Source organism: Rana temporaria, chromosome 2, assembly GCF_905171775.1.
Source record: "Rana temporaria chromosome 2, aRanTem1.1, whole genome shotgun sequence".
NCBI lineage: Eukaryota > Metazoa > Chordata > Amphibia > Anura > Ranidae > Rana > Rana temporaria.
The window spans coordinates 143,485,881-143,499,632 of NC_053490.1; the positions used below are offsets into that span (position 1 = coordinate 143,485,881).

The following is a 13,752-nucleotide window of genomic DNA, read 5'->3' on the forward strand; positions in this document are numbered from 1 at the left end:
GGAATTAGTGTGACATTTCAAGTGCTACAGAGATGTCATACACATTTTATCTTCTAAAAAGAATGATTTTTAATTACATATAAGGTGTATGTGGATTACATCTATGTAGCACCTGAAATGTCACACTAATTCCTAACCTGTTCAAGAATATAAGAACACACAGCAAAGGATGTGATGATATCCCAGCCCAACACCAAGAAAGTACAGAAGTCCACTCTTGCAGTGTGGGGGAGAAGGGGGGTATAGCCTTTTTTTACTTGCCTGATTCTATGCTCCAGCCAGTTCCAGTGTTCTCCTCCTCCCTAACACATCATCACATATAGAATAAGATTAATCCCATATGGTATGAAGTGGAGGCTGGAGTGTGACAGATGTCAGTCCCGGCTTATACTCGAGTCAATATGTTTTCCCAGTTTTTTGTGGTAAATTTGGGTGCCTCGGCTTATATTTGGGTCGGCTTATTCTCGAGTATATACGGTATCTGTTAAAATAAAATATAAATATTTCACCAGTAGTTTAAACTGATTGTCCCCCTGCAATTGGTTCTGGAATTCATCTTATGGTATGACACATTCAACATCTTTTGCATGGGAAGTCTTTCTTTGGGTTTTGGATTCATCTTTTTTCCAGAAAGCTGAAGCTGTGTATTGGATGGCTTCTACAACCCTTCATTCTATTCTTAAGTCTAGAAATGTTGATGCAAAAATTAATATCTGCGACTCTTGCTGTCCTTTTTCAGGGTTGGCTGCATTGCAGAATTCTCCTGTGGAAACTATATTTGAAGAGGATGAATCTCAGCAATCCATCAAGACTTTAGTATGTGAAGACTATGAGGATTATGTAATTATAGGTAAATCTTGGTTGTATTTGAGGTGTTCAGATATCATTGATGTGGAATATACAGTTGTGGTCATAAGTTTACATACCCTGGCAACATTTATGATTTCTTGGCCATTTTTCAGAGAATATGAAGAACACTTTTTTCACTCCTGGTTAGTGTTTGGCTGGAGCCACTTATTATCAATAAACTGTTTACTCATTTTAAATCATAATGGCAACAAACTACCCAAATGACCCTGTTTAAAAGTTTACATACCCTGGTGATTTTGGCCTGATAACATGCACACAAGTTGACAAAGGGTTTTAAATGGCTATTAAAGGTAACCATCCTCACCTGTGACCTGTTTGTAATTAGTGTATGTGTGTGTATGTATGTATGTATGTATGTATATATGTGTGTGTGTGTGTGTGTGTGTGTGTGTGTGTGTATATATATATGTATGTGTGTATGTATGTATGTATGTATGTATGTATGTATGTATATTATATATATGTGTGTATATGTCAATGAGTTTCTGGACTCCTGACAGACCCTGGCATATTTCATCCAGTGCTGCACTGACGTTTCTGAGTCATGGGGAAAGCAAAGGATCTGTGGGAAAAGGTAGTTTAACTGTATAAAACAGGAAAGGGATATAAAAATATATCCAAGGAATTGAGAATGCCAATCAGCAGTGTTCAAACTCTAATCAAGAAGTGGAAAATGAGGGGTTATGTTGAAACCAAACCACGGTCAGGTAGACCAACTAAAATGTCAGCCACAACTGCCAGGAAAGTAGTCCGGATGCAAAGAAAAACCCACAACTAACTTCACGTGATATACAGGCCTCTCAGAAAACATGTGGTGTGGCTGTTTCAAGATGCACAATAAAGAGGCTCTTAAAGATGGGCCCGCATGGTCAAGTCACCAGAGGAAAGACATTACGATGCAAATGCCGCAAAGTATCCCTCTTACAATACACCAAACAGCACAGAGACAAGCCTCAAACCTTCTGGCATAAAGTTATTTGGAGTGATGAGACCAAAATTGAGCTTTTTGCCCACAGCCATAAATGCTACATTTTGGAGAGAATTTGTCAAGGCGTATGATGAAAAGTGCGGAGGTGGATCGCTGATGTTTTGGGGATGTGTGAGCTACAAAGGCACAATAAATTTGGTCAAATTTGTTGGCAAGATGAATGTAGTATGTTATCAAAAAATACTGGAGGAACATTTGCATTCATCAGCCAGGAAGCTGCGCATGGGAAGCACTTGGGCATTCCAACATGGCAATGATCCAAAACACAAGGCCAAGTCGACCTGTCCTTGGATACAGCAGAATAAAGTGAAGGGTCTGGCGTGGCCATCTCAGTCTTCTGACCTCAATATCATTGAGCCACTCTGGGGAGATCTCAAACGTGCAGTTCATGCAAGACAGCCCAAGAATTTACAGGAACTGGAGTCTTTTTGCCAAGAGGAATGGGCAGCTTTACCATCTGAGAAGATAAAGAGCCTCATCCACAAATGCCACAAAAGACTTCAAGCTGCCGTTGATGTTAAAGGGGGCAATACATGGCATTAAGAACTGGGGTATGTAAACATTTGATCAAGGTCATTTGGGTAGTTTGTTGCCATTAGATTTTTAAGAGTAAATATTGAGTGAAAAATGTTTTTTTTTTGTTAGAATATTGTCGCGCTCGCGTGCGCAAACACAGCTAGAACACCATTTTTAAATTTAATTTTCTGCTTACTTTTGCAGAATTGGACGACTGTGAGAAGTTATACACGCCTAAGCAATCCAATGACATGCCTGAAAGGTAAACAACTTTTTTTTGTTGTGTCAAAGTTGAATAACTTATAAGTTGAGCACAGAACTATACTGTTAAAATACATATACTAATCTCTGCTTTGTCCCGCGATCAGAGGAATTGGGGCCCCCCGATAAATGGGAAGCTGACTCTTCCCAGTGGGTATATTGCCCGATAGGGCCTGGGATAGGATACGAACTTGGCCCTCAACTCGGTGGGCCGGTATATGGCTTTTTGTTGTGCTATTGTATTTCAGCCCGCATTAGGGGGTTGTATTTGATATTTAAAGCAATGCTAATGGGACTCACCAATGTTATGTACTACTCTATATATGATTCCCTGGATATGTTAAATACTGTACAATGAAAAGCTGAGATTTTTTTCTTTTTTTATATTTTGTATGTAAGACTTTAATAAAAACTATTAAAACAAAATACATATACTAAAACGGGGTTACCTGCTAAAGGCTTTGTAATCCTGTTCATCCAGTTTTTTTTAATTAAGGCAGCGTAAGCTGCCAATACATGGTAAAACCTGGGTATACACTTATCAAACTTTTGGCTAGTTCAGCAGGAACCAACTAAGTTTTTATCTGTGTATAGTCCTGACGTTCAACATATGTCGATCGTTAGACTGGCCTTTGTCGAACAGACTTGCTGGGAAGGGGGGGGACTGTTCCCCAATGTCAGAATAAAATGGTGGGTGAGATTTCTGCATCCACATAGCTTGTATGGATGCGTGAATCCTGCTGGTTGAACAAACAAAACTTGGTGTATTCTCCGCTTATGATTTCTCTCATTCAGCGTTGTGGGCTGTATAAGAGCAATAACCATTCCCCCATTAACTTTGCCCCCTTCTACCTACCTTCCAATCTAAATTTCAGGCTATTGTATTTTAGCAGCCGGCTGTGATTTGCCACCCTGTTCCTTCAACAAAGCACTTGTTGAGCTAGGTGGTGCTGAGTCGGCCTCAAAATAAATTTTGGTTTCTTGAGCAGGAGTCTGCTGAGTTTTAGTCGGGTCCCACACCTTCTCTTGCAGTGTGTGTATTTTAAGGAAACTAACATGGCATGAACTGTGACCGTGGGATAAATTTGAAGAGGGCGGTGATGGGTTGGAAGTGACCGAACGGAGGCTGGCAAAGGAATAAAAAAAAAAATGGATTAAATAAAAATATATTGAATGGCTTTGACACCTATAAAAGGCAAGATAGGTGGAAGAGTGGGGCCACTTGGGGTGAGTTTGCATGAGCATAAATAGGGTAGAATATGGGGGAGAATAATTTTTAGGGTGCATTTATGCCTTAACATTTTGGTGTATTGTAGGTGCAGTGCTTTAGAACAAATACCCTGCTTGCTGCATCTTTGGTGCAGTTTTCATTAAAGCTCATCTTAAATTGGGGTAAGCAGTAACCCATTTAAATTATATCAAATATCCATTTCTCATTTCATGCATAGGTATAAATGCATATTCATTTTTGGCTTTCAAGCAAATAACCAGTGTTCACAAATTATTAGAAAATTACATATATAAGGGTTATTCCATTTGTCTAGAAGCAAATTAATTAGTATTTTTACATATTGAAAAAGTATCTCGCGCTAAAAAGGTTGGCTTTTGGGTGCTTTTACAGGTTTGAATGCACCCTACCTGCGATTTACTTGCACACACCCCAGTGGGTGTGCACGCCCACTTGCATTTAGTCTCTCCAAGCAGCGATTGGCCTCGTACACATGGAAGGCTGCATCCAGGCCCGATCACTCGTATGATTTTTTTTTTTTTTCAGTTCTTTACAGGCCATATAATTCATCATTTTTATCTTTAACTCATCAACTTCATTGTATGTATAGCCTACCATATAGTGATATTTTTATTCCAGACGGGGCTTAAACTCTGCCGAACAAATTGCCAAGAATTTATACCGAGCTTTCCGACAGCAGTGGACGCAGGTTGATGGGGAAGTTCAACTACCAACAAGGATCCCAGCTGACGACGTATGTAGAGATAAAGTATCAACAAATCGTTTGTATTTTTATGATGGACTGTGCCCATTCCCTGCAAGATTAGCCCCTTACCCCCTAGACTGAATTATCTTTTCTGACAATTCTGTGCTTCCTCGTGGTATGGGAGTATAGTATGGTTCATCAGTCTGTTCAGATCTGTTGATTTGTGAGCTGTCCACTCCCATACACGACCTGATTATGAAACCACACGCTTTCCACATGCACATCCTGTGTGAAACCTATGCAAATGTTGTGTGTGTGTTGTTTTTTTTTTTTTTTTTTTTTAAGAAACCTTCAATTCAAGCTGCCACATAGAATACGGCATGATTTTGAAATATTTGTGTTTCAATTATGTTTATTGAAAAGATTTATACAACAGTACAAAAGCATCTCAACACATCAGCAAGCGTTGGCAAATGCAAACTAAGGCCCATGCATAAATCATACAAGTAATGCAGTGATCTACAAAAATAGAAACAATCTCTGAAAAAAATTCCCAGGGTACAACCCAAAGTGCAACCCATTATAAGTATCAAAACCATCAGTACGTTTCCCAGACACTTAAGTCCCCCAGGACAAGGGTCCCCGGGCACAATCGTAAGCCCACCTAACTGCTAGGACTGGTACCTAAACAAAGAAGCCAGTGTTTGAGAACTCTTGAGAGAGAAAAAGGAGAAAAGTAAAGAAGGAAAAGGAAGAAATAAGAGCTACCATCCAGAACCCTAGGATCCATCAAGTGGGACCCAACTACGTCGCCAGCGATCTCGGGTCATTGGTGAGATACCCAAGCCATGGGTCCCAGACTTTATGGAATAACTTAATTTTGTCCTGAACCAGTGCTGTCAGTCGTTCATTCAACATCAGCCAGGACAGTTTCCTTTAAGCTGGTCAAATGGCATGGCAGCGGACCGCCAATTCCTGGCGATTGTAATCTTAGCGATATGAAAATGAAGGTAGACATCCGCCTTTGGGCCTTAGAAGCTTCCGCCACCCTGTCGCCCAAAAGAGCATGCTTCGCTGATTTAACCATATTCAAATGAGTCAAAGAGTATATAAAATTATAGACCCTGATCCAGAACCTCCTAACCTTAGAACATTGGATTTTCCCCCAGAATAACGAGACACAGCTCTGTTCTCTGGTTCCAAACAGAATGATCTTTTAATGGTAAAACTCAGGTTTGTTATATACAGTTAGACGCCCCAAGAAACAATGGCTTGACTCCACCCACAACATGACACAATGGGTGCTCAATACACATTCAGATAATCTACATGAACTAATTACTAGTCATTTACCCAGACGTTCCGACTCCACGATAAGCTATTCTCACCTGATACACAATCCACATTCCTTTTAGTGAACATAAGTCAGACGTCTGACCTTTTAGAGTGTGTTAACTCACAACACATATTAGCATCAATCTAACTTTCACACAATACAGGGTTAGTTAGCATAGCACCATGAAATATCTTAGGAGCCAGGCTTAATTAACATAATAGACAATAGAATGCAATCACAGCAAGCTTTCATCACTACAACCAGGTAGCTGGAGGTAATTAAAATCGCAACAGTCTATGTTCCACATTGAAGGAGACACTCTATTGACCTGTTGTGTTCAGAATGAACAACTTGTAATATTTCAATATATCCTGCAATACATGAATTATCATTACTGTCCCATCTCATGTAATCCATGATATCAGTTCTCGGTCATCCTATGCCCCTAGTGGACATAGGATGACCCTAGACACAAAAGTCATTGGTGAAGCTGACACAGGAGTACCCCATATCCTTCAAGCGCCTCTGGGTCCCACGGGTCATACTGTTACAATCGCATATATTTCCAAAATATGACCTTTTGAGTCTATCGTAATGAGTACAAAGGTGCTCCATGGGAGTAGAAGCCGCCAGATCACCCGGACGAGCCAGAGTCTGCACATAATGACGTAATTGAACATATCTATAACATTCCGCTAATGGCATTTGATATTTTTCCCGCATAGATTGCTCAGTTAGCACACCCCCTCTGTCACAAATGTCTGCTATACGCAGCAAACACTTATTTGTCCACCATTTAAAAGCAAGAGGATCGAGGCCCGGGGTGAAAGCACTATTCAACACTATGGGTGCCAATGGGGAGTGAGGCGATTTGAAGTTCTGAGTTCTAGAGACTCTATCCCAAATATCCAAGGAGAAAGACTAAGATGGACATAAAATAGTGGGTCTATCTTTAAGCGGAAGCCACATAATGTGGGATATTTGATGTGGACGACAGGAGTAAGACTCCATGATCATCCATATCGCTTGTGATCTCTTAGAATGGAATCTGAAAAGTTGGGCTAGCTGGGCCGTATAAAAGTATTTCTGCAGATCAGGTAGGCCCAATCCCCCTTACGCTTAAGAGTAAACATAGTGTGCTTATTCACCCTAGGCCTCTTATCCCCCCAAATAAACTGAAGAATTTTCCTTTGCAACATTTTCAAATCGCTGTATACCAAGGCTACCGGTATCGTACGGAACAAATACAATATCCTTGGTAGGACGTTCATTTTAATAGAGTGAAGTCTGCCAAACCACGATGGGGGGTGAATTTGCCACTTAGCCAGATCCTCAGTTAAAGCGGTGGTTCACCCTAAATTGTCACTTTTGCTCAATCAAACTGCTAGTAATAGACAGTAAATAATCCGTTGTGTTTTTTTTTTTATCTCGATCCTTCCCTTTTTAATGCTGTCGTCTCTGTGCTGTCAATCAATATCCCCCGCGGGGGTGGGCGTGTATGTTCCTTTTCCCGGACCAGCGCTGTGTCTCATGACAATCCCAGGAGACGCGCTGTTGCTTTAATCCCGCGATATCTCGCCGGTCATGTGACTCGGCAAGCGGGCGGCAACGAAATCTCCACTGCACACTGGGGAGCAATCTCTCATAGTTTAATATGAGAGCAGCAGGAGGGGGTTGCGGGCACTGACACAGGGGCAGACAGCACACTGCACATGCGCGGGATAGAGCCCCAGCATTCACCGCATCCCGGAAATAAACAGTGGTGGGCTTCAGGAGTGCCCACAAACAAGATGGAAACGTCCATCGATCGGTTTTATAAAGTATCCTTTTTCGGGAAATCGGAATGATCGCGGCTGTATATACAGGACTGGTGAGTACAACATTAGTTATATTAACAGCGGAAGAATAATATTTAAAAAAAAAAATCGTATTCCCGCAGAACCACCGCTTTAACCTCCTAAAAAGAGCTGGGTAATTCCTTCTATATAGCGTTTGAAGTGCTTCGGGTTCCCACTGGAACTGATGCGTTTGTTCCAGTACTTTCTGAGTGGAGCTTGGCAGTGAGATATTAAGTGCCCTAGATTTGCTATGATTAATTCGTAGTCCCGATATTTCCGAAAATGGATTAAGTATAGCGTACAGATTGGGAAGAGACGTAGTCGGCAACAAATCGTCGGCAAAAAGCAAATATTTGTGTTCGTATCCGCCGCCAACTATCCCCCGTACATCACGGCATTCCCAAATTTTTATGGCCCGGAGCTCTATTGCCAGGACGAACAGTAGCGGATATAGCGGGCATCCCTGCCTAGTTACCCTCTTGATAGCGAGGGGTTGGGAGGAATGCCCCCAAAACATTAGGGAGGCAGTCGGAGCGTCGTATAACGTTCGGAGAAGGGCCAGGAAGCGTTGATTTTTGAAATATTTGACCTGAAATTTTGATTTTTGAAAGGGTGGCGGAATTATTTCTTGTTTTTATGCAGTACCACAACTAAAGTTGCCACCAATTTTAATACTGCCTCTGGTAATACCTGTCCAATGTGTCAGCTCTCAATTGATTTCAAGCCCTCAAATATAGTAGCTGGTTACGTGCATAGCACCATAACGGCTGTAAATTGAACAAGAGGTGAGCAAAATAGGGTTTACAAATCTTACTTTCATTTTTGAACACTAAAGGCTATATAGCAGGAATAGGAATACTGTGGGTGTTCCTGTTTTTTTTTTCAGTAAAAAAAAAAAGTTTAGTTCCACTTGGCCACATAGTATAAAAGAAACCGTTTGAATAAAACACCACTTTTGGCAGGAAGGCAGCATAAAATAACCCATAACAACCAATCCCATTTTTAAAGTCGTTGTAAACCCTTTACAACCACTTTTTGCTAATTTTAAGCTTATAATAGGGCTTACCTGTAGCTATCCCAGATATCTCCTAAACCTGCACAGTTTGAGATTTCCCCTGTATCAGCATGTGCCGTTGCTTTAGCTAGCATGCTGTTACCGGCCGCTATCGTGGCTCCATGCTAATCACAGCGCCAGAGCCTGTGATACCCGGAAGTAACTCCGTGAGCATTGTACGAGGACCACTGCAGGGGCTTCAATCTAAGGTAAGCAAGTCATAATGAGCTAATATGCTATGCATACTAGCTCATTATGCCTTTGTCTTGCAGTTTTTTTTGTTTCTTTTTTTTGTTTAAGTGCCCTTACAAACACTTCCATTTAATTTAGATTAAATTTTAAGTTACAACAGTAAAATGTGAATTTCACTTGATTTTGTATGTGTTTTTTTTTTTTTTTCCTGTCTTGTGAACTAAAATCAATATGAACTAAAATCAATATATGGGTATGATGCAGGGCACAATCAGGGGCGTTGCTAGGTGGCAAAAAGACCAGGGGCTTCAGCCTGAAGTCTGAGGCCGGCACCGGGTGTTCGGGGAGGTGGTTGCGTGTGTTTTTTTTTTTGGCTGGGCGGTGGGCTTGTGTTGCCTGGCTTACCAGTGCCCATCAATGATTACTACTAAACTCGCCTACCTAACACACTGACCTGTCTGGCCTTGCCTACCTGACATGCATACACTGATCCATGCATTTGACTCTGTCTCCCATTTGCTGTATATCAGCAGAGAATTTGTGGATGAGGGATGATTGAAGAGGTAGGAGCATGTCTTTCATAGTTGAGTCCAGAACGGGTTGTCCTGTAGTAGGAAATGAGGCAATGGAGGTTTGTAAGACAGCATCTACATATTGTAGGGGAATGTCTGTGCTCACCTCTGTGGCTGGGTAATGAGGAGAATCCTTTTTCATTCTGGCTTTGGCTGGGCTTCTCATCATGGGGCTGTTAGGAGTAAAATTGCCTGGGGATGTGGTTGTTTGTCCCTCTCCTGTCAAAGTGCTCGACATCTGGCAGATCAGTTTAGGATGCTGAGGGTGTGCGAGTGTACTGCTCGCTGACGCCATCTTGTGACATTCATCCCGGCGGCGCGCCCATCGTGTCACGGCAGGCAGGAGGAGGAGGAGGAGCAGGAGGCCCGGGGATCTCGGTGATGTGGTGCGGCATTGTAAACCCGCCTTCTGGAGCCTGCGGCGCCTATGATGGACCTCACACATCCTGCGGTCCCGGTATTGGACCTGTGGGACGTCTATCATAGGCGTGGCAGGCTCCAGAAGGCGGGACCTACTATGTCACTCGGCGGCGCTCAGGATCATAGCGGTCCCCGCTCGGCGGTGGCACTCAGGGCTGACAATTGGCCGCTGCATTCCTGACACCCGTGGCTTTTCAGGGACCCATTCGGGGCTCCAGCCACCCCCTCCCGACGCCCCTGGGCACAATGTATACTTGTATAGTCCTGATATACATATATTTTCTCTCCTAGTTGGCTGATGACCAAACTATAGCAGAAGAATTTGAATCCAGTATAAGTCTTGTGGAAGAGATAAAGAAGTTCAGGATCAGGGACGCAGAAGAGTGGTCTCCACGGTTTCAGATCATAAGCACCATACATCCATATATCAAGTAAGTTTTTATTGTGCATATTCTACTTTTTACACTTAATATCATGGTGTAAAATGAACTTGTAAGTCACCTGTTCTTGGATAAAGCAGTTGGCTTTTTAATTACTTAAACTAGATTAGGGAATGAGACATGTTATGGGTTATATAATACCCTACCTTCAGGTGATTGGGCACTGGCATTAACTTTGGTGGGAAAGCCCCCAGTGCACCCTCATAATCCTTCCACTCTGTCCTTTGCAGAAGTTTCTGCATTTTCTTTTTTTTTTTTTTAAATCTTCTTTGAGGTGGCACTTCTATTAAAATCCATCTGCTTATTGCCTGAGGGCTCTCTAGCAGTTTTCTGCTTTTTGGTTGCACTCACATGTACATCTTGGGAACTGAACCTGGACTCCAAAAGCGGGGTCATCCTGTGATGTATGCTTTGGGCACTAGATCTTGAATTCAGCGTTCACCTCGGTATGTTGTGCAATGGATGTAGTTGGCTGCAGGGTGCTATACAGACCCAGGGCAGTGATCCAGACCTTTTGAAGACCTGCTTGGGGCTATGCTTGCCATAAAAAGTGAAGTTTGGTCCCCCTCTAAGAACCCACAGTCCATTGCTTAGAATAAAGATTTTTTTTTTTTTTGGAAAAAAGAACGAAAAGATACTTTTGTTTCTACTTATTTGTGTGTTGTGATTAAACTTGACAGACTGCCTGGATTTTTTTTCCCCCAGTTGTGAGAATTCTCTGCACTTGTTAGAAAGATTGTGACATGCTATTTTGAAGATCGGGAAGGGAAAAAGATTGCGATTTCGATTCTTAATGATTTATCGTGCAGCTCTATTGTGGGACGTTATTTCCCATAATGTGTTTATGCTTCTCTTTAAGGCCCCTTTCACACTGGGGCGGTAGCTGCGGTGGCGGTATAGCGCCGCTAAAAATAGCGGCGCTATACCGTCGGATTTGGCGCGGGATTCAGCCACTAGCGGTGCGGTATTAACTCCCCGCTAGCGCATTGTCCCCGCATTGCGCATTGTCCCTTTTCTCTCCCGCCAGCGCATTGCCTCAGTTCACATTGAGTATGCAGTGCAGGAGTTTTTCAGGCGGTATAGCAGCGCTATTTTTAGTGCACTTGCTGTAGTGTGAAAGAGCAAGGAAAAGACACAAAAAAAAACCTTTCACACGGACGGACCGTTATGGTCCACTGAGAAAACTGACAGGCAGCTCTATGCTTGTCTATGGAGCGTCAGATGTCGGCGGTGACATGTCCGCTGACATCCGATCCGCTAAAATCAGACGGATGGCGATACGTCGCCATCCGTCCTATTGGATCGGGTGAGATCTGATGAAAACTTGATACCTGCTTCTTAAAAACAGACGCAAAGCATCAGTTGGCACCTGGGTTGTAGTGGCTACCGTACCCATTTTGTGAGTACCCCACAGGGGGATACCCTCACTTGGCATTTACAGAGAAAAGGGGCATAATAGCATTTTTTGCTACAGGAAAACCAGCAGACTGCACCATTGACACAGATCCCTTCACCTAATGCTAGCTCCCTCTAAGGCAGGGGTCTTCAAACTATGGCCCTCCAGTTGTTCAGGAACTACAATTCCCATCATACCTAGTCATGTCTGTGAATGTCAGTTTTACAATGCATCATGGGATGTGTAGTTCCGCAACAGCTGGAGGGCCGTAGTTTGAGGATCCCTGCTCTAAGGCATGCTACAAACAATCTATCTGACACAGAATTTCACTGATCACGAACTGTCTGGTTTCTTTGGCAAACTGTCCATAAGTGCTCTTTTGCCTCTCCACAACCTGACTCTTCTAATCTCTACAAGAAAGATGTTAAGGAAGGTGGGGGTGCACTCGGAGGATCCCGCAGATTCATTTTCCACCTTTTTTGCATTTTGAGACGCAAGCTAAAGCTTCACACCATTTGCTTTTTACTGTGAGCATGCTTATTGATGTGTTTCATAGTAGCCTTTCTCGACCAGCACCGTAATCTCCTCCAAAACAGGCTCGCTCCTATAGGCACTAAATGGCTTTCGCATGATACCTCACATGTGTGGTTTGAACACTGTTTGTTTACATTTGCGGGCGTGACTTGCGCATGCGTTCACTTAAAGCACCTCATCCCTCCGTGCTCACTCGCAAAAGTTTTTTAAATTTTTTTTTTTTTTTTTCCTGATCACTTTTATTGCTGTCACAAGGAATGTAAACCTCCCTTGTGACAATAGGCAGTGACAGGTACTCTTTATGGAGCGATCTGGGGTCTATAAGCCCCCAAATCCCTCCTTTTGCACTTAAAAGCATTCAAAACGCCATGACATTGCTTCCAGGTTACTAGATCCGAGTGCCAAATCGAAGCCGATTCCATGCCGGCTGGTCACTGGGGTCTCCTGATGGGACGGGGGTGCCCAGGCACGCCATGGGAGGGAGTCCCCTTCCGCTGCTTGGGATAACAGCCAAGCGCATATTTATGTTGCTGTGAAAGGGTTGAAACTTTTTTTTTTTATTATTATTATTATATTCACTCATGCAGCCACCTACCATTTCCACCTTATTTCATTTTCCAGCTTTTGTAAGTTTCATTTCTATATGCTTCGACAAACATGCTGAAAAATGGCAACACCTACATGCCCCAATGCCCTTTGCTCCATTTGTATTTGTGATAGGGTACCACCATGTGTCATTGTTTTGCCATGTAAAAAACAGGTCATAAAGTGTAATGAATTGCTGTATCCAGACCTGCAGGTCCTGCTAATGTGGCACATTTTTGCCCTCGAGTCATGTGGCCTGTTGACCTAGCAGGTTATGAAGTCACGTTTTCTAGGAAAAGAGAGTGCTGAAAGAAAAGATTTATGTGATGTGTACATCGTAAAAGAAAATGATCTTTGCACCTGAACAAAACAGTATTTAAATACTAGTTGGGATATCTGGGGTCAAATTGTAATTCATGTTTTCTTTTCTCACATGACTGTCATGTAGCAGGTGATCCCCTTGCCTCTCATATCATTGTGCACTAAAACAAATATGAAATGGAGATAAAACCAATATGGTTGGCTGAGCATATTCTATGTTCTAGCTGTATACGCCAGACCTTTTGGTAAAATTGTAGAAATAACTGTAAAAATAGACATGCGTAGTACAAACTGTCCCTTCACCCAGCCATTTATTTTCCCAATAGAACTACAAGCTTTTGTCTGTGACAGAGTAGCAGAGGTGGGTAGAAGGTTGATTATGCACTTGTAGTAATTAAGTTAATTGTTTCTTGCTTTTACGTTCCTCCTACCTTCAGGAAACTGGACTAACTGGCCATTTATATTCTCCTTTTTCAGAAAACTGGTTGTTTGGCA

The 13,752-nt window shown here is 42.4% G+C and overlaps 1 protein-coding gene across 3 annotated transcripts in view; it reads left to right on the forward strand.

Moving 5' to 3' along the window:
* The window catches only part of RUBCNL (rubicon like autophagy enhancer), a 103,867-nt gene that overhangs the window by 78,560 nt on the left and 11,555 nt on the right, over positions 1-13,752 (forward strand). For all 3 annotated transcript variants that reach the window (XM_040341257.1, XM_040341256.1, XM_040341255.1), the window contains exons 7-10: positions 740-850; positions 2,579-2,636; positions 4,503-4,617; positions 10,273-10,412. In XM_040341257.1, the coding sequence (XP_040197191.1) occupies positions 740-850; positions 2,579-2,636; positions 4,503-4,617; positions 10,273-10,412 (424 nt within the window). The remainder of the gene's footprint in view (positions 1-739; positions 851-2,578; positions 2,637-4,502; positions 4,618-10,272; positions 10,413-13,752) is intronic.